This window comes from Mastigoproctus giganteus, chromosome 5, assembly GCF_048544385.1.
Source record: "Mastigoproctus giganteus isolate SK-2022 chromosome 5, ASM4854438v1, whole genome shotgun sequence".
Lineage (NCBI taxonomy): Eukaryota > Metazoa > Arthropoda > Arachnida > Uropygi > Thelyphonidae > Mastigoproctus > Mastigoproctus giganteus.
In genome coordinates this window covers 89,964,438-89,985,053 of record NC_143579.1, presented here as the reverse complement: position 1 = coordinate 89,985,053, position 20,616 = coordinate 89,964,438, and the positions used below count along the sequence as shown (strand labels likewise).

At 37.3% G+C, this 20,616-nt stretch overlaps 1 protein-coding gene across 1 annotated transcript in view; it reads left to right on the top strand.

Annotated features, from left to right (window-relative positions):
* The first annotated feature begins 2,659 nt into the window (after nucleotides 1-2,659).
* Nucleotides 2,660-20,616, top strand: part of LOC150085551 (sodium-dependent proline transporter-like) — a 57,677-nt gene continuing 39,720 nt past the window's right edge. Inside the window, exons 1-6 of the mRNA XM_090373337.1 lie at nucleotides 2,660-2,816; nucleotides 10,010-10,132; nucleotides 10,742-10,901; nucleotides 13,836-13,967; nucleotides 16,321-16,496; nucleotides 17,228-17,418. Coding sequence (XP_090229463.1) covers nucleotides 2,796-2,816; nucleotides 10,010-10,132; nucleotides 10,742-10,901; nucleotides 13,836-13,967; nucleotides 16,321-16,496; nucleotides 17,228-17,418 — 803 coding nt within the window. The 5' untranslated portion in view covers nucleotides 2,660-2,795. The remainder of the gene's footprint in view (nucleotides 2,817-10,009; nucleotides 10,133-10,741; nucleotides 10,902-13,835; nucleotides 13,968-16,320; nucleotides 16,497-17,227; nucleotides 17,419-20,616) is intronic.

Below are 20,616 nucleotides of genomic sequence, written 5' to 3'. Positions count from 1 at the left end.
GTGGAGACGAAGTTCAAGATTGGCTGTTAATAATTTAAAGTAGGAACCAGAAAACGCCCAATGAGAGGGAAAAAATAAGTGGAAACATCAGCTAATACATTAGTTGAAAGAAGATCAGATCAAACAGACTTATAAGGAGTACAATTAGTATAAACACCCAATAAATAAATGACGATCTACAGTATTTATTTGTATACAAGCATTCTAAGTTGACGAAGAAGATTTTAAGAGATATTTTCAACCTTAAAGAGGTCAGAGACGTACAAATTGCTGCTTTTTTTATCTGCTCATCTATCGAGAATCTTTTAAGTTAGCTAGTCTCCAGATTTATCTATTTTCATTCTGAAAATAGAATAAATCTTAGAAGTTACGTAGTTTACAGACACCAGGCACTAACTTCCTCGTGGTTTGTGTTACCTTGACACTAATCGGAAACAAGGATAAGGATTTACATTAATGTAAATTTTTCAGGACAAGTAGCTTTGTCTTTTGCGCAATATACTCGTATCTAGTTCTCATATTAATTGTCGGCGTTCACTAACATTCAAATGAGCATTGGACTAAGAAAACGAAAATACCGAATACGATGATCACGATCACAGGGAAGGCACGAACACGTGGAAAGCACGATACCCGCTCATCGATAAGCAGCGTCCATGCACAGCTTGTTGTTGTTGTTATTTGGTTTTTAGGAGCATTAGCAATTAAGGCCATATTGCCCCGGGGATATGCAGTGGTCACTCCGTGACCTTTCCGCAGCCTCCGTATTTGGTGGTCACGGGCTCGAACCCCGGTCTAATCAAGAAGCGTGTGCTACGCACCGCTGCTCTGCCCACCTGGCTACTGAGGCGCCTCATACAGAATAAAAGTGTACTGAAACTGCTCAACGCCGGTTCTGTTTACTGGACTTAATTTTAGTCTAAGCTTGCTAGTTGTGTCGGCATGTGCTAAATTTTAATATTATATTGAAGCTTTAATTTCAAATATTTACATAAGGCAAGCAATGTGGAATAAAAGAGAACAACACTCAAATAGAATACTGAATAGGAGTGCTGCAAAAAAAAAAAAAAAACATATTTGAAATATATTATGAAATATTTTAAAAATATATATTTATTAGCTCAAAGAGCAGTCTCCAACTCCCACCTCCGGTACTATTGGCCTTTTATCTTTATCGTTTGAAAGTATGCAAATCAAACAATAATTCATATCATGGCATCATTTGTTCCACTGTGAAGAAAGTGAAACAAGTGTAGCCATTATCAATCCACGGCAAGATGGAAGCCTCCTCAACAATTCATGCTGAGAAATGGACCATAATCTGCCACGCTGGTCGAGTGCGAGTTGGCAGATTGACCGTATTCCGCAGTCAGGGGCTTGAACCCCGGTCTACTCAAAGAGCGTGTGCTACTGCACTCCCGCTCCTGACCACTCGGCTACGGAGGAACAAGTGTAAAGGAAGTAAATAGCATCAATGTGTAAAGTGCAGTAATTATCTTTCTTAGAATTCGTTTTTAAGAAACCGGCAGTATCTTTATCGCTCTCAGATGATGTGAGGGTATTCCCTTGAAAGACGTGATCCACATTATGCCAATCACATGTAAATACGTAAACTGGATACACTGATAGTTAAGCCTTTTCACTAGATGCAGTTTGTGACCTTCACCCTTTTACTTGAGATGTCGTCACCACAACCGTTCTAAATATTCAAACACAAACATCTCGCTTCCAAAGCAGTGTGCAATATTTCCCAATAAAAACTTCCGCTGTATTGTACCTAGAATGCCACACATTATCGGCATGTTTCCGAATGTTATGTATGCAACCGAAATCCACGAATTATACGAAATATAATTGAAATATATTATGAAATATTTAAAAAATATATATTTATTAGCTCAAAGAGCAGTCTCCACCCCCACCCCCTGTACTATTGGCCTTTTATCTTTATTGTTTGAAAGTATGCAAATCAAACAATATTATTTCATATCATTTGTTCCACTGTAAAGGAAGTAAATAGCATCAGTGTGTAAAGTGCAGAATTCGTTTCTAAGAAATCGGCAGTATCTTTATCGGTCTCAGATGATGTGGGGTATTCCCTTGAAGGACGTGATCCACATTATGCCAAATCACATGTAAACAAACTGGATACACTGATAGTCAAGCCTTTTCACTAGCTGCAGTTTGTGACCTTCACCCTTTTACTTCAGATGTCGTCACCACAACCGTTCTAACCATTCAAAAACAAACATCTCGCTTCCAAAGCAGTGTGCAATATTTCCCAATAAAAACTTCCGCTGTATTGTACCCAGAATGCCACACATTATCGGCATGTTTCCGAATGTTACGTATGCAACCGAAACCCACGATGATCCTCGGAGAAGTTCTAAGTAAAGCAAGCGAACAAGGAAAAGGCATCTTTAGTTATGATTGGTTGCATTTTCTTTGACGTCAAGCGCGTTGCACGGCACGTAGAAACTCATTGAGGTACACTTCTCCGGAACATGAAGCGGATGAGGGGAAGGAGGGGAGAGTAAATGAAATTACCCCTGACTCACCAAGAATACAACCAATGAAAATTCTACGTGGACTAGCCCCGCACAGAAATAAATATCATGAGGGCTGGAAAAATCGCAACTTAGAAGCGTTGATGCAGTGTAGGGTTGATCGGTGGTTTTATTTTGACTAGTGCGCGCCGTTTCTTGCCTGGATATTTATTGCATCGTACCTGTTGCGGAAAGTATTTGTATTTGCTCCACAAGGCTATAGAGGGAGGATTAGCATTATACTGCAACATGCCATCCTATAACCTCACTGTAAGTTTTATAAGGACATTTCTTTTTATATGTAATCATCTTATTTTCTTTAATCAATAGGCACTGTAAATTTATTTATTCGATAAGATAACGCCATTCAGGTGTCAGGGAAATTGTTTTTGAAGATATTACTCTTTATTGCTCATCCAGAATTGAATCGAATACATCGAATGTACTTCAGTTGTGGGCAAATAGCCACACATCTGTTTCCAATAACAACTAGTGTAAAGTTACTTCCGTTTGTGAAAAAGAAGGGCGTCAAGCTGACTTATCTAAGCACTATCAATTTGTCATTTTTGTAATTCGTAAATGTAATACATCTGAAAAACTAATTAACATATTTAAATAAACAAAAACCGCACAGAATAATGAAGCTACGTGGACAGTCTCCACATTGATCATTCCAATAATATTTTACGGAGAACTGAGAAGAGCTTCTGTTTCCGCGCCGTCCACCAAATGAAATATAAACGCTGTTTTTGTTTTTTTTTTTTCCCTTCGACAATTTCCTTATTGTCTATAATGCATACTGTAAGTTTTCTTGGAGAATTGACTTTCTACATCTGCGATAAGATAACTTAACTGCAATCAACCTGCAGTGAAACCACCATGTTATGAAAATAATTTTGCAATAAAAAGGCACTTTATTATTGGAGATGCAACTAAATTACAAGAATCTACCGCTCCATTGTAACTACGATCTCCAGTGATAAAAACGAACTCCGATCTTCAGGTTTGGGTGTACCATATCTTCGTAAATTCTCTCATGAATACTCTATAGCATTCAGGTAGAAAGCGAAGTCGACTCTATATAATTCATAATCTGCTCCTCCCCAGCTGCCGGCTTGAAACTAGAGTTCGGTGAGAAGTGGCATTCTCCCGCAGGATCCAAACTGCGCCACCTGTATAAATAGCTGTCAATACCATTTTAATTACCACATATCTTCTCATGGCGTTTCATATTGCATTCGATGTAAACCTCCCTCAACATTAGTCTACATCAGAATCAATCTGTAGGATGGCGAGTCGCAACCGTCAACGGATATTCTGGAACTTGTGTCGCGATACTTCATAATAACGGCCACCATAGCCGAGTGGGCAGGAGCGGGAGTGCAGTAGCACACTCTTTGAGTAGACCGGGGTTCAAGCCTCTGACTGCTGAATACGGTCGATCTGCCAACCCGCACTGGATCAGCGTGGCAGATTATGGTCCATTTCCTTCAACATGAATTGTTGAGGAGGCTTCCATCCTGCAGTGGGTTGATAATGGCTGCACTTTACTTTTTTTTTTATTTCATAATAAGTTACCTTCTTTAAGTCACTGCCAAAAAGAAATTGCTCTTATGACCAATAAGAGCATCATGTATGGCGCGGGTTTTTCGTTTACACAAAACAAAATTCTCGCTAAGAGGGTGAAAGTGCTACAGACAATCTCAGCTAATCAATGAAGATAAAGCCACCTCAGTCAGGTTCTGATTTTATTTGGACTTTCCTATTTTGGTGAATGCTGAGAGAGAACGACCGACCATCAGCTGCCTGGCATACTGATTGTCATCATAAAGACTTGAGTGGAAAGAGGCAAAAATTGGTAGCCTAAAAGTCGCATGAAGGTCTGGTGGCGAAAGTGAATTGTAAAAGGCTTTCGCCTTTTACAATTCCCTCACCTAATGTTATATAATAGTCATATTGGAGGGAGAGGCAATTTGAGCTCTCCCTTTTGAAGAGATTAAGCGTAATGTAACAGTTCTAGGTCAATGACACTCTCCACAACCTGGGTTGTGTCAGTGTTGGCATTTAGCCATTTGACTCTGCCCATCGGTGAGGCGTCAAACGTCTCTTCACCTAAACGAGTCATAACCATTATCCTTGCTGACATCTGGCCATGTCGTGATTTGCACATGTTTAGTCTCTTCGTTTACATATTTTCGACGTCACCTTCATTTTGCATGTCTGAACTGGAGTTTTCTAGCAAATACAATATTCAGGAGGTTAAAGTATCATTACACTAGAACGACAGTTTAACCTTTACTCTGCATCGTTATTTTGGATGGAACCAAATATACCGTAAACCATATATGTGAACCGCAACACCTCCCCCCCCCCCCTTTACACACACCACTCCAGGAAGTGCGATGCTGATCTTGTTATAACCGTTTTCTCAAAATTATTCTGCTATACTAAAGCGGGAATAACTGTGAGGGTGGGGGAAATTTATTGTCACAAGACAATAAAAAGTTCGGAAGTGCACAATAATACAGGATTTGGGCGACTGTATGGACAGCGTCACTATACCGTGTCTATAAATTAGTATGTCGTAAAGCCTCTTTGCATTCTTCTCACGTTACAAGAATACAAAGAACACTGAATTAATCAAGACCACTAAACAAACTCTCTTGGACTGTGGAATTATCCTTGAATATCGTAATTGGCGCGGTAGGTATGATTTATCTGTAATATATAGGAAGGAGTAAATGCGCGCTTCTAGTAACACAAATTGCTGAGTCCCCCCCCCCCCCCTCTGACCAAAGTCGATCACTCGTTTGGTTCGATTGCCACTGATGACCTAAGAAATTTCTACAGCCTTGAAGTCTTCTTCAATCAAGTAGTTAGCCGATCTCATGCGGAGCGAGCAAGTTATTCCAGTTTTTTAATATGCACATTGGGCCAGGAACACATTACAGACAAACAATATTACTCGGAGAATAAACTTAATTTTCCTAATAGGTCTGTTAACAAGCAATGCCACTATTTCTCGAAAAGTGACTTGTATGCTTAAAAGTTGTATGTCAAATACAGTAGTTGTTCCCGATACCAATGGCGCCTGGTCAAAAATACGCCAACCCAAATATTAACCCAAGTTAACAACGGTCGGGAGGGTAACACATTTGGCAGCGCCACGTAGTGCTATAGTTTGAACATGGTTTTAACTGCCCACCATGACGCCACTACCACTGTTTACTGGAAGCGGTCAAAACAAGTTTGACTAGCAAAGTTCCACGTTTTCCTTTTCCATATCCCTCTTTAACAGCTTTCCACTTCGAAGAAACTATTTAGTGATGTCAGAATTTTCTGTTAGGTTGTCTCCATTTGTATCGTATAACTTAAACGGTACGCTCCACTTTAACGTAAATTCAGCGCGCTATAGCCATAATTGACTGATGTGCCGGAAAAAATTAAGCAACAAACAAAACGTAAAACACTGGAAAGAATATCTTTACAAATTGGAAAGAAGGAACAGGAAACTCTTAATAGGAAAAACTGGGAAACTTCATCTTAAATTCGCAAACGTACGAATGGGCACATCCATTTCTATCTACTAATCTATTTGTTTCTTTACCTACTCCTCATTCCACTTGCACTGGTTACTGCCACTGCCTACTTAAGTTTCAGGTGACTCGTGCATACATTCGCCCTGATATCAAAGATTACCAAACCTAGAACTTCCTTTTTGACCTCTGCCACTACTCTGGTAGAACTGGACTCAAAAGTTGGTAATGAAAACTACTTGGGAGTAGTTGTACAACCAGAGGGGAAGATATCTCAACAGGGTAGGTAGGCAGGCTGCTGAGACAGCTCATGAGCTTTTGTCAATAATATAAAGAAACATTTTGAGAATAGAGAAATTCATTATCCCATTACAGAATGGGATTCACGGTATACATACACTTGGAAACCTTGTTTCAGGAACGATATAGACCTGTTGGAGAATGAACAGAGGGGAGAGACAAGATTAGCTTAGGGTACAAATGGGTATTCTTATCAAGGGACTTTGTATTTACAAGTGATGATCTACTATTTGGAAGAAGATCATCAGCAGGGTGACCCCATCGAAGTTTTTAAAAGGGTTGAGAAACTAAACGCTGAAAGGCGCATTGTAATTTGGTCACCTCACTTGGGGATATAGCTATGTAATGCCCAAACATTTCCCTTTTTTATAAAAATGATTTTATTGCTGGAATAAGTCAATGGCTAAATACAGGGGGGAAACAAACTGTGCCGCATCAAAGTTGTAACTCACTGCCGATGCATTCTATATGTAGCCACAGCAAACCGCGCTACGGTGACTACACGATGAATGCATCAGCGGTGGGACTATACGTATTTAGCCAACTTTATTTTTGTTTATTTATTTTTATTTTTTTTTTTTCATGTTTTAGCCAATTCCAGTAACTTAAGTGTACACAACAGTTGGGTTACTGAAACAGTGTTATTATACCAAATCCAAAGATCTAAAACAAGTTTAAGCAAACAAATCAACAAGCCAATAACATAATAAATGAACTGGAGCATTACCTCGACTGTGTTGGACTACATTCTAAAACCAAGCAAATCTGCCCAGATGACAATTACAAAGAAAAAGAGCAGGAATAATATCTCAATGCTGGTAAGCGGATGCGAAATTCCAAAGATTAAATCGCACATAGACCTTGGCCTAAAATGGGATGAGGGACTAACGGAGAACGTTAGTCCCTCATCCATTAAAATTCCAAAGCAAAAACATATGCAGCGCTCTGGGTTGCCAAGCAGGAGTTAATTGGCATTAGAAACCCAGATCTTGTTAAGAAGTAAATCTTGAAATATTTACTTCCCATCCACCTGTATGCTTCAGATTTGGTCCTCCTCCACCGAACAACCTGAAAGCTTTCCTAAGTGTTGAATACTGGCTCTTGAAATGGCTGAACAGGATCTAGAATCATCCATTTACTATTTCTGTATTTGTAAAATAATAAGCGTTTACCTCAATATAGTAAGTAGAACACTTCGTATAATACTCTCCAGAAATTAAAACGAAAAAATCGAAAACCTTGCATTAGAGTAACATAATCAAAAGAATTTTAACGAAAAAATTGCAAAACGATTTTCCTTCCTGAAGCTGCCAACACTTTTCGACCGTATGTCGTGATCACAGGAATGAAAATTATCGAATATGGCTGCGCATGAAACTTAAATAAGGATTATTAGGCTTCGCGCATGCGCGTAAAAGCCGACGATTTGGCCGACAAGCATTAACAGAATTTTCGTGTAATTTAATTTCTACGGTTTCTGCAATTAATAGTCGCGTATAATACAAATACGTTGAACACTTAAGTATTTTGGCCTCGTTAAATAAAAAAGTGTTTTTCGTTAACGGCGTGAAAGGCTAATTCTGACGCTGCTGAACGAAAAGCACGAACTGAGGCCGCATGTCGATTAGCACGAATATTCAAAGGAACCGCATCGAACCTTGGTAAGATGAGTCGCAATCACCGCAAGAAATGTTGTATACTAGGTCATTAATTTGTGTTGCGAACGAGGAAAAGACTGAGCGATTGTTCAGTACAGTGTGTAATTTCCGTTTTGGCCAGGCCACAATTTTAAAAATTCGGTATCTTTTAAAGAAGCGATCCTCTTACTAAGAAATGCTTAAGTTCTGCAAATTGCAGCGGCTGGAGACTAGGCACCTGCGAGGTGATCTGATAAGGCCTTGAATGGGTTGAGCACGATGAATTCTGATGGGATTCTTCCGCTTGCTCAGATTACGAACTTGAGGGGGCATAAATTCAAATTGTGGAAAGACAGTTGTAGAATAGACATGCGGAAATTTGCCTTTAGCCAGCGGGTGGTTAATTGCTGGAACAATTTTGCACCTTTCTTTGCACTCAAATCCAGTATCTGACAATATCTGTTGCCAGTGAATGGTTACGCTGATTCCATTGGCTCTGTTTAAGGAATCGCAATTTTTGCAGTTGTCATTATTATTATTATAACGATTTATACCATAAAAAGCGATTTAATCCTAACTATTATTAGTTTACACCCCCATATGTTTCTTACTGACAATAACAGTGATTACTAGCACCGTCCTTCTGAAGTGTGGTAAAGACCGGTGTTCGAATCCAGTCTCGGCGGGAGGAACTTTCTTATTGACTTTTTTTTTTTTTTTTCCCCAAAACGTGGCCGAATTAGTCTTAGATCTCAATCCTAGCAAACCAACCGAATATTTGCATTAATCCAAATGTTTATCATAATTTCCTGACCTATCTTACTAATTTGTATTAGGAGAGCAAAGCCGTTTATCTTATGAGAACTAATTTTTTAATTAGGGGAAGAACTTGTGAATTCATTGTAGTCTTATGACAAAAAAACAAACTTCCATTTAATCATAATAAATATATCGAGCATAAAACTAATTTTGTACTCTAATTTATTACTCCTTTTTTGATTTCCCATAAAAGCACAGTCGTATTTGGTTAAATGTTTCCTACAATAACAACTCCACTTTCTTACCCCATTGTAACTAGAGTATTTTAGAAAGGTATGCCAGTAGAGCTGACAGACCTTGAACACGAATAAAGTTTCCTGCGTTGTACGAATAAATGGAAATGTCAAATATTGTATTTGTAACACGTAAGTTAAGTTATTACACGCTCAACTATATCAAATTATGATATTAAAGTCCCCTGTAAATGATTACATCTACCCATATATTTATTTGTCTGTACATTGCGTGTGTTCTCTGGTCGATATGTCTGTTTGCTGGACGAAAAAACCCCAAATTTCTTGGGTGGGGGGGGGGGGACCTTGCTATCTACGCCTGAGACCGATTAACTCGGCCATGGAGTGAAAAGCACACTACAGTTCCTTGCGTCAACGGGATTCGAACCCGGGCTTTTTCTACCCGATGTGGGGAGGACGGTGACGATACCACTGTGCCACCCGTGCAGACTAAACTATTATCAAGCCTGGGTCTAAACTTAATGATAAAAAAAAAAAAAAAAAAATCGGCGGGCAGTAGCTGGTGTAAATATCATGAAAGTTTTTTTTTATTTTTATCGCTGCTCTATCTCTCCCCCATCCCTTTCAATTCATCCTAAAAGTATACCTTGAACCACTACAGCATTCAGCTTGACTGTCAACGACTGCCACTTGTAAATAAATAATTCAATACTTTATAACACATCAGTATGTATTCGGGTCATACAGGCAATAGCACTTTTAGTATCTCCTATTGATTGCTAAGCCGGTGAATTACTGTTTGTGCAATATGTGTGCGCAATGTGTTATACTGAGACAGCTTTTCTAACCGTTTTCCAAAACAGTAAATAAAGTATTTATGGCAATTCTACGTACTAGTAGAAAGGTACTTAATTTGCAATTCTTCGATGGGTATATTTTTGCTAAAGATACCAATGAACATTTTTATTCTTTTGCAGAATTCTGTGAGCCCTTTTTCTTATAAAAATGAAGGTATGGACCACTACGAAAACGGAGTGCCACGGAACAAGAAAAGGATTGGTAATGGAAACGATCCACCGCCTCCCTACGATTCAACAAAAGTAAGCTTTAGTACTTAATTAAATTGTTCTTAAACTTTGTTTTGCAATACAAAATTTCAGTTCTATTGTATTAAAAAATACGGTCAAATGAAAACCGGAAACTGCTTTTTACACTACACTTCATTAGGATACTAGCTATCTAAAGTCGCATCTGAACTTCGTTGAAATAGTTTCAGGCCGAAAAAAATTTTAAAGTAGCCCACGTATTTATAATTTTTTTTATAAATTTTTATCTTAATATTCATTTTTAATAAATAGCTAGTTTATTCCATGAGCCCCCCTCTCTCTCTCTCTCATTATTGTTAATACTTAGAATCTGAAAATAATTAACATCACTTGAATGATGACGTCTGTATCTAATCATGCAGTAATCTTAGAGATAACACCTAACTGAAACTACTTTTTTTTTTTTTTAATAAAGTAAAACTGCTTACTAAGCATGTATGATGTTCTTTTGTAATTGGACCACTCCCACTGACGTTTAACATCGCTATTAGAAAACGTGTTTTAAAATTCGAAACATTAGTTTTCCAAAGACTAGAATTACGAGTAACACTTACCGCTTCTCCAAATGAAATTATTCAATTTTTTTTTTTTTTTTTTCCACAGGTAGTGCCACTCACAGATTCTATAGATGTCGATGTGTCAGCTTATAATGAAAGAGGCCAGTGGGGCAACAAAGCAGAATTCATACTTTCTTGTATTGGGCTGTCAGTTGGCATTGGTAATGTGTGGAGGTTTCCGTACTTGGCTTATCAAAATGGTGGAGGTAAGTTCCTTTCTATACAACATAGCCATTCATAAATTCTAGTACTGTCATCTCAAAAGTACCTGATTTTGGGAATCTTTGGAACTTTGTTTTCATTAATGATTTAAGAACAGTAAACACATATCATACAATTGTTTTGAACAAAAACAGTTAATACTGCTAGGAAGCGGTATTATTCTGGGGTTAAATTTATTTTTTCTTTCACAAATATTTTAACTTAACAGATATTTAATTTGGTTAACTTATAATTATTGAGAAACTGACAAACAAGGAAATCCAATCCACACCTGCTGTGCATATCAGCAGTTGAAATAAACTGCTAATATGCACAGCACTTGATTAGATTGCTAAAAGTATTTCAAAATACTTTCGCTATAAATGCGATCTTCCTTTTTAGTGCGTTGGGAGGGAAATACATGCTTTCGTTTCAGATGGTAAAACAATAGCTCAATATGGCTTGAAATGTTTTCTGGGTGGGAGAAGCCGGCATTTATTTCTCAAATTTAGCACGAAATAACCTAATGAAGCTTAATCCACGATGGCGGATTTAAATGTAACGCACTGAGTGGTTTACTTAAGGTTATAGAAAAAATTAAGTTTTGTTTTATTGCCACTTAGTTTCTGTCAAATCTTTTATAGATATTTTAAAACTAACCTTCTGATATTTAACTTTTGCTTGAATGAATACTGTCGGTGTTCATTTTTTTTTTTTAATGTATTATATGGTTCTATCTATATATAGCCAGCTATACTGACTCATTTTTATTAACCGGCCAATCACTAACTAGTTCAGATAATCAATGCCCAACTACAATCATACATTATTGTCGCGATGTTACTATGTATAATTCAGTCGCACGATGGTACTTATTTTATGACCCCCCCCCCCCCCCTTTTTTGGAGTTAGACAATGAATGGATGCTGTCTGGTTGCAGAACGTGTTCGGAAGAGCGTGAGGGAAAATTACTGATGCTACTTCACAAGTGGGGGCAGAGGGGGTGTAAACGTTGTCTCTAAGAAAGTTGAGAGACTGTTGAAGAGACCGGTCATTAATTAATCTGACTTCCCTTTCTTGAATGGAGTATAAAAGCTTTAAAGAGGTTCTGAAGGCACCAGCTTCGATGTGAGTAGTTATTTATAAGAATAGTAACATCGAGAGCAAATCCCCCCCCCCCACTTTCTTGAGAGGGCGGTGGAAGCAATATTTGAGATGTTCTTATGCCAAGAGAGACAAGAAGTTTGGGTAATCCGTAATAGAGATATATGTAAACTTGTCCAGAAGTCTGTCATTTAAGATAGATACTATGCTCTATTTTGCGAAATATAGACAGAACTGAGTTTGAGAGATTTAAAAGTTCAAATTTTGGAGGAATTACTTCGAGATCATCTCGACTCTCTTATATCTGGACTCTGGACTTCGCCTCACCTCGCCAGCCAGGTCTTACCAAATCGATGGGTATCAGTTTATTTAGATGCTGATCTTAACTAACGATTTTAAATACAATTAAAGAACAAGCAAACTTCTTTATATTATAAGAGAATCGTAGCTAATTACCATGCACAACATTTAAATCGGCCCGCGAACACACACTTGTACAGCTAACACATGCAGCACATTGTGGCACAAGATACTAATGTGATATAAAATTTATAATATCACGTATTAGTATCTCAGGCCACAGTGTGCTGAATGTGTTAGCTGTACAAGTGTTAGTTCGCGGGCCGATTTATATATTGTGCATGGCAATTAGCTAAGCTTATAAATCACAAGAACCAATTATAGTTTTGGTCGCGGGTCTATTTACCATAAATGGACTTCTGGACATTTATACCAGCTGGGCTTAAATTTTCAACTTCGAAGCCTTGGGCTGTCGCTGAAGCCCTTCGCAGCTACTAGTTCTACATGTTTTACTCAATTAGAATTGAACTTATATCAGAAACTTCCCATATTTTACCTAGATGCGCAATGCAAACTTCTTAATTTATCTTGCCACACTTGGCTATTTAATATACCTGGTACATAAAAGCTCTATTTAATATATATACATTTAAATAGCACTCCAGCTACCAGGAACATACTGCAATCCATAAAGAATGAGCCGAGCCTTCAAATAGTGGGAAAAATACCAAAGTGGTGTGATTATTTCAATTAGGATGAAAGCCTTCCTCTTTTTTTTTTTTTTTCAAGGGGAGAAACGTCATTTAATTTTCATAAAATTACAGTACTTTCGTATTCATCTGTTAAATTACAATCGGTTAACAAAATACTTTAATAATGTAAATTAATAAATTTACCGAAAGAAAGGTTGCCGAAAGATTTACCTCGGATGGGCTGAGGGTTAGGATGCCGGAAAATTTCGTTCGATAAAGCTGTTTTACTCGTACTGAAGAATATCTTGGAATCCATAAAATTTGTTTTTGTGCCGCCATCATAGCTACCTTAATCTATAGTTAATATTTTTCTTTTATTTCCCGCCTCACCCCACACAACTTGGTAGTTGAACTGTTTAGGCGCATCAGCATATTACACCGTATATAATGTCTGTACATTGCTGTGGTTAGTTTGCTGGACGAAAAACCATGCTACCCTGGCCCGAGACTGACTAAGACTCGGCCACGTTGTGAAAAAGACCCATAAAAATTCCTTCTGATATTGAAGGGATTTAAAACTCTGGTCTCTTCCACCCGGTGTGGGGAGGACTATAATTATACCAACTGCGCCACCCACTAGGACCCACACAAAAGTAATTAAATTACCGGATTCTTTTCGGAGTCTTTGCTTTTCACTGTTGCAGGGATTACAGAAGTACTGGACCACTTTTCAAAAAGTAGGTATGGAAAATCAATGATGACCCGGGCTTATGTTTAAAATAAAATCTCTAAAATTAGAATTCAGCAACTACAAATTGCTTTTTTTCCCCTTCTCTTCTCCAGGTGCTTTTTTGTTCCCTTACTTCATCCTGTTGTTGATCGTTGGGAAGCCCATGTACTTCATGGAGGTGGCTCTAGGACAGTTTTCTGCACTTGGGCCTATGTCAGTGTGGAGGTGCTTTCCTTTGGCCAAAGGTAACTGCATATTGTTATTAACTGTTTGATTATGGCTATAATTTACTTTAAGGTCTATTTACCATTGTCTTCGTAATGCCTACCAATCAGCGTATCATCCAATCACATTGTATTGGCATGCACTTGTGCTCTTAACAAGACTAAAACTGCATTGTGAATTCTTCAACAGCAGTAATTCTTTTCAAAAACTGAAGACTGGCCAATCGAAAACTATGAAAATAAGAGTTATTACCGTTCCTTTTTCGTGGCTGGACTATTAAGAAGTTATCAGTTAATGTACATCTTAACGAAACAGGCCTACGCGCTCTGGATTCATTGAGAAATTTATTATAGTTACACACAGAGCGTACAAATGAAGAAGAAGAAGAAGAAGAAATATATATGTACATCTTGTTACTCAAGTTATTTGTATAAGAAACCAAGAATATAATTTTTAATTCATTTGCTCTTCAGCAATCGGTTTCATGGTTAAATAAAAAATTGTGTTAATTTATTTTAACTAAGCAAAATCATTTCTTCGCTTAGAAGTGCAATGCATCAAAATAATTGATAACATGCAAAGAAATGTCTAAAATCATAAAACTTCCTTTGTTTCTCTTTTCGGCATAATATACAGAAATTAATTTTTAATCCAACATGTTAGGAATAGATCCTTTCTTCTCATAACTATGAGCAAACTGGGTTTGCTCATAGTTATGAGCAAACCCAGTGCATACTTAGTGCATCGATCTAATATTGTAGTACTTCGTGAGTTTTTTCGTCATTAGTTGCCTTGGTATGACACTAATCTAATTAATTAAAAGGCAATGCTCCAATGACGAAGTATATTGCCTTTCATTTAAAGTGTATGCCACTAACCATACCCTAGTTTCGATTCTGAGTTGTTTCACGGTGAGTGGGTAGGCATTGTGAAGACTTAAGCAATCCAGTGACGATACATATATGCGAGATGCAGTAAAGTAACTTTATACCTACTTACGTCCAGGACAAAAGTGTCCAGTTATGAAAGCTATATGTTCTCCATTGGAGTAATGACTTTTTTTTATTTAGAGTAGTATAATACCAAGGCAAAGCGTAGCGAAGTGCCTCCACAATATGAAATCGATTCATTAAGTAGCAAACCGAGTTTTACTCATAACTATGTATAGAAAGAGGCTATGCCCTAAAAGTACAATGATCTTATTATCATCTTAACTTATATTAAATTCAAATACAAAAATAAAATACAAAAATAAATCGAAGTTGACTAAATACGTGTAGCTCACTGCATCAGCGCTGCTACAGTAGGTTACACGTATTTCGCTAACTTCGATTTATTTTATTTTCATCCTTTAGCCAATTTTTGAACCCTAACTGTACACAGTGTTATTATATTAAGGTTGTATTATCTAAATTTGCACAAAGAAAAGCCATCAATTCAGAAATTCACCGTGCAGGACCGCAGCATGCTACTGACATTGCCGCACGGGAGTTTGGGGTGGCTACACGGTGAATGCATTGACAGTAAGTTACAGACTTTTCCGCTGCGCAGTTTCTCTCTCTCTCTCTCTCTTCTTGTACTTGCCCACATAAATGTATGAGTGTTGCTAAGAACCTTTTCGTGGTACTTTCCTCAGAAATCAATGCAGTAATCCCAAAATACCTTTCATCACATTGTGAAGCCATTCTTGGATACTTTTAAATAGTTTCTACAGCTATCTCAAGTGGTATCCACTAAACTTCCTTTTCTTATTGAAAACTGGAAGAAGTCGCATGAGGTAAGATCGAGGATATATGGTGAGTATGGAATGCATTGCGCGCACAGACACAATGACACCTGGCGTGTTTATTATTTACTCTGTTGAGACTACTTTTCTGAAATTGTGATAGGCTTTCAAAATTAAGCTGTTGCACCTTGAAAGCTTTCGTTGTGTTCTTCGAATGTATGCAAAGATTCAGAACTGCTCGTTGTTGTTTACGTCAATAAGAAATTTGGAAAGAGACATAAAAAAGCTGTAATTTGCATTGGCTTCTGCACGTGAATGAGGAAAGGGCATGGGAAATTCTGACTAACAAAGTAAAGAAATTTAATTTTTCAAAGGTAAGCCGTTCTTGGCATTAAAATAGCCTCGATTTCTGAACAACCATTTCATATTTTATGAAATGGCATTCTTGCGGAGGCTTTTATTCAGATAACTGAATGAGCTGAATATAGAGATATTGAATAACTACTGCTTTAACTGTGGCATGACTAGTTAAGGCAGTAGTTTTATTATAAAAACTAGACTGGATGAATAGTTCTAAAACTACTGGTCCCGTTTCATTGCCCAATCTTATATTTAGGGGTATAACTAAAAATCCATTTTCGTTTCAGGAATCGGCGCTGCCATGGTAACGATCTCCCTCATCATAGCTATTTATTACAACGTCATCATGGGTTACACAATCTACTACATTGCCCAATCATTCAGGTCAGTTTTGCCCTGGTCAGACTGTTTCACCTGGTGGGGAGCGGATGAATTTCTCTGCTATGTACGGAACAAGAATGTGGTAAGTAAAAATGCTTGTGTAAGTAAATATGAATTTATAAGAGGAATTTTTTTTTGTTCTTGTTAATTGGGAAAATATTAAACTAACGTTGCACTAGTTTACTACCTAACTCGAAATTATATTATATCCCATAATATAATTTCGAAGCCGATCGGGCAAGCCAGGTGGGTAAAGCACCTGCCTCGCAATCCAAAGGTCGTGGGTTCGAATCCCGCCTCGGGCTTGGATCAAAGTACTGCAAAAAAAAAAAAAAAAAAAAAAAAAAACCTTGGTAGGTGCATTATGGCCACAGAAGCCGATGCGCCAACAACTACCAAAAAAAAAAAAAAATAATAATAATAATAAAATAAATTTCGAAATTATATCATAGATAAATTCTAAGAGATATAGTATACTGTATAAAACACCGGTATTATCTGATAGCAAAACACTAAAACCGTCTCAAGGGGTTTACACCAAACTTATACAAAATACAGTATGATATAAACATGTATGCGGTCTGAGGTCAAATATTAACACTTTCGTCTTGATTGATCCTCGTAAAATAATGTGGCATACGTATGTCTTTTAACTCAATTAAAACTTGGTGAATAAAGAAATGGAAAGGGAATTTTAAAAAGAAGTTCATAAAAGAATTTTAAACGCCGAATCCAATTTATAAAATACAACCATTTAAGTTCTTTTTACTGAGAAGAGCTATCAACTAAATATTGATATCAATATCTTTACAGACACGATGCGAAGATGCTTTAAGTGAAATTGGCAAAACGTCCCTGAACTTTACTTCAATCATGAATTCCACAGTCAACTATACGGAAATCCAACATCTCAACAGTACAAGATATGTTCTTACAGATGAATATTATGGAATTTTATCTATGTGCACTAATGCTACTCAAACCAGTTCGGAACAATTCTGGGAGTAAGTATTATTTCTTTATTTAGGTTGAAGTTTAAAACTGCATAACAGCAAAGTGCTAGGAGAGCGATAGAGATGATAATAATCAATATATTGTATAATCCGGCCTAGAAATTGCCTTTTTTGAAGCACAAAAAAAAATTCAAAGTAAACTTTCACACAAGGTATAAAATTCTGAACTTTACTTAAAGGCACATGCATTGTGTTAGAAAGACATTAATGTCTTTCTATATAGCATGTATTACTTGCAATTTTACATATTTTTACACAAATATACAATTCTGCCTACCTTGTAAAACGTAAGAAGAACCTGTACATCTTTTCATCAGACGGAAAGTGTATGCAATCGTCTGGAACTTTACTTTTCAAGTTCTCAAAAAGTAAACTTTCGAAATTATTACTTTCTTATAGCAAATTCCATATTGAAGCATTGTTCGAAGCGAAACCAATTTGATGTACAGTACTGCTAAGCAGTGAACAAGGAATGTCTAGCTTATATAACCAAAGCCAATAAAAGCTATGTCACGTAGTCACCCATGCGTCTAGGTTTTTGTTCCGTTACCTTCTACTTCTGTTTATCCTTGGCGCAATGCTTTTTTCAAATTCGCAGTGTAAGCTTTTAAAATGATGAGCAAAAATAAAGTACACTGTTCTTAATTATGGGCCATAGTTCTGGAATAGGCGCCTCCGTAGCCAGGTGGGAAGGAGCAGCAGTGCGTAGCACACGCTTCTTGATTAGACCGGGGTTCGACCCCGTCACCACCAAATACGGAGGATGCGGAAAGGTCAGGGAATGACCACCGCATATCCGGAGCAATATGGCCTTAGTTGCTAATGCTCCTAAAAACCAAATAACAACAACAGTTCTGGAATTGTTTATAACAGTGCAAATTCCGCCTTCATTCATTTTACTAACACCCTCTGAGGTGTCTCTGGTTGTCAAGCTCGCATAATCAGTCTTTTCTTGTACTGTCGCGATTTTGCCGATCTCGCCATACGAGTAGCCCTTCTCTGAACCCTTTTCAAGAAGCGTGTTTGTTTTTTTTTTTTTTTCTCCAGATGAGTTTGCGTTTTCTAATATAGTATTCCAAATGCGATCTTTTATAATTGCCTTATATAGTGGGATTATGATCTCCCTATCTCTACAGGATAATGTTTGATAAATCATCAATAGAACACCACGGGCTTTCCTGACCGACTGTTTACATTACTCAGCAAACTTCATATCTGCCCGTATCGTAACTTCCTCTTCCTCTACTGTTTTTTAAATTCAACTCCACCAAGTGTAAATTTATTTTGTGGTTTCTCTTCCCAAAGTGCAGACCCTGCGTTAAATCATCGCTACAACTTTTCTGACCATTCTTGCAGCCTATTCAAGTCACCCTGAAGGAGCGCCGCTTGGTACTGAACATTAACTATACTACTAATCTTTACGTCGTCTGCGAATTTTGACTTCAAACCATCTATACCATCGTCGATGTTGTTTAGGAAAATCGGAAACAGTAGTCCAAGAACCGATCCTTGAGGGACCCCACTGATGACGTTACACCAGTCTGTAAAACATCCATTAATCACAATCCTCTGCTTTCTACTCTGCAGCCGCCCAGCAATCCATCTTAGAATTTTTACAGTAATACCAATATGTTCCAGCATATAAAAGTAATGTCTCATGAGAGAGAGTCAAATGCTTTGCTAAAATCCAAAATAAACGATGTCGAAATTGTTCTCTACATCCAGCTCATGAGTAACTTGTGTCAAAATATTAGTTAAATATGATTTTCCCTTATCAAAACAATGTCGTGTGCATTTCAGAAGGCTATTTCTACCTAAATATCCCTGGATAGCACTCTTTATCATTGCCTGTATAATTTTCCCTATCATTTAAGTCAGACTAACCGGTCTGTAATTACTGACTTCATTCTTAAAACAGCCTTTATATATTAGTGATACGTTGGCACTTATCCAATGTAAAGGAATCTCTCTCCCGAGTGCAAAGATTTCCTCATACTTAACCTCAATGGTTCAATAAAATCTCCAGTAGCCTCTGCAAAATTACAGGATAATGCCATCAACTTCGGGGACCTTACTTGCCTTTATGCTCGAAAGATTTATAAAATGAACTATATAGTACTTTTACAAAATAAACTGCGCAAAACTTAACTTCATAATAATAATTGTCTATCTATACATTAAATTTTTTCCTCCTAATTATTATTTATTCAATAAATAAATTACATTGGCCCTGACACAGCATTCATATGCCAGGTGGGCAGTAAAGGGTAGGTTATACAACAGCTACAACTTGTTCACAAGTGTCATTACTAACAGATTAGAAAGAATACTTGATGAGAATCAACCGAAAGAGCAAGCTGGCTTTAGGACAGGATTCTCAACTATGGATCACCTTCACGTAATGTCACAGCTAATGAAGAAAGCAAATGAATATAAAACACAATTATGCCTGGCATTTGACTCCATACAGCATAAGTCAATGTTTCGAGCACTGGAAAGACAAGGCATAGATACCCCATATATTATGATTTTGAAGAAAATATGAGAATGCTACCTCCTTTATCAGACTAGACAGAGACAGTAATAAATTGAGAAAGGAGTTCTGACAAAGAGACACAATATCTCCGAAGTTGTTTACTGCTGCCCTTGAGGAAGCTTTCAGAAGATTAGACTGGTCGCAGAAAGGAGTCGATGTGAATGGAGAGTACCTAAACCATTTACGATTTGTAGTTGACATTGTGGTCATAAGCCACGATCCCAAAGAATTAGAGGAAAATCTTAATCAGTTATGCAGAGTTAGTAAGGATTTTGGATTACAGATGAATATGGTTAAAACAAAAGTAATGATGAATAAGTATGCCACAGAAAGGGATATAATGATTGAAGGAGCAGTAATTGAAAAGGTGGAGTCGTATACGTATCTGGGACAAGTTATTAGCTGTAATAATGATAAATGGCTGGAAGTCAAGAAAAGAATAAATTTTGGATGGAAAGCATTCAGAAAATATAGTCACATACTGAGGAGCAATATCCCAATCTGTTTGAAACGTAAAATAATGAACCAATGTATACTACCCACTATGACTTATGGAAGTGAAACTTGGGCACTCACCAAAAGAATTGGAAAGAAGCTGAGAACTACACAGCGAAGACTGGAACGAATTATATTGGAAATCAGACTGTTAGATA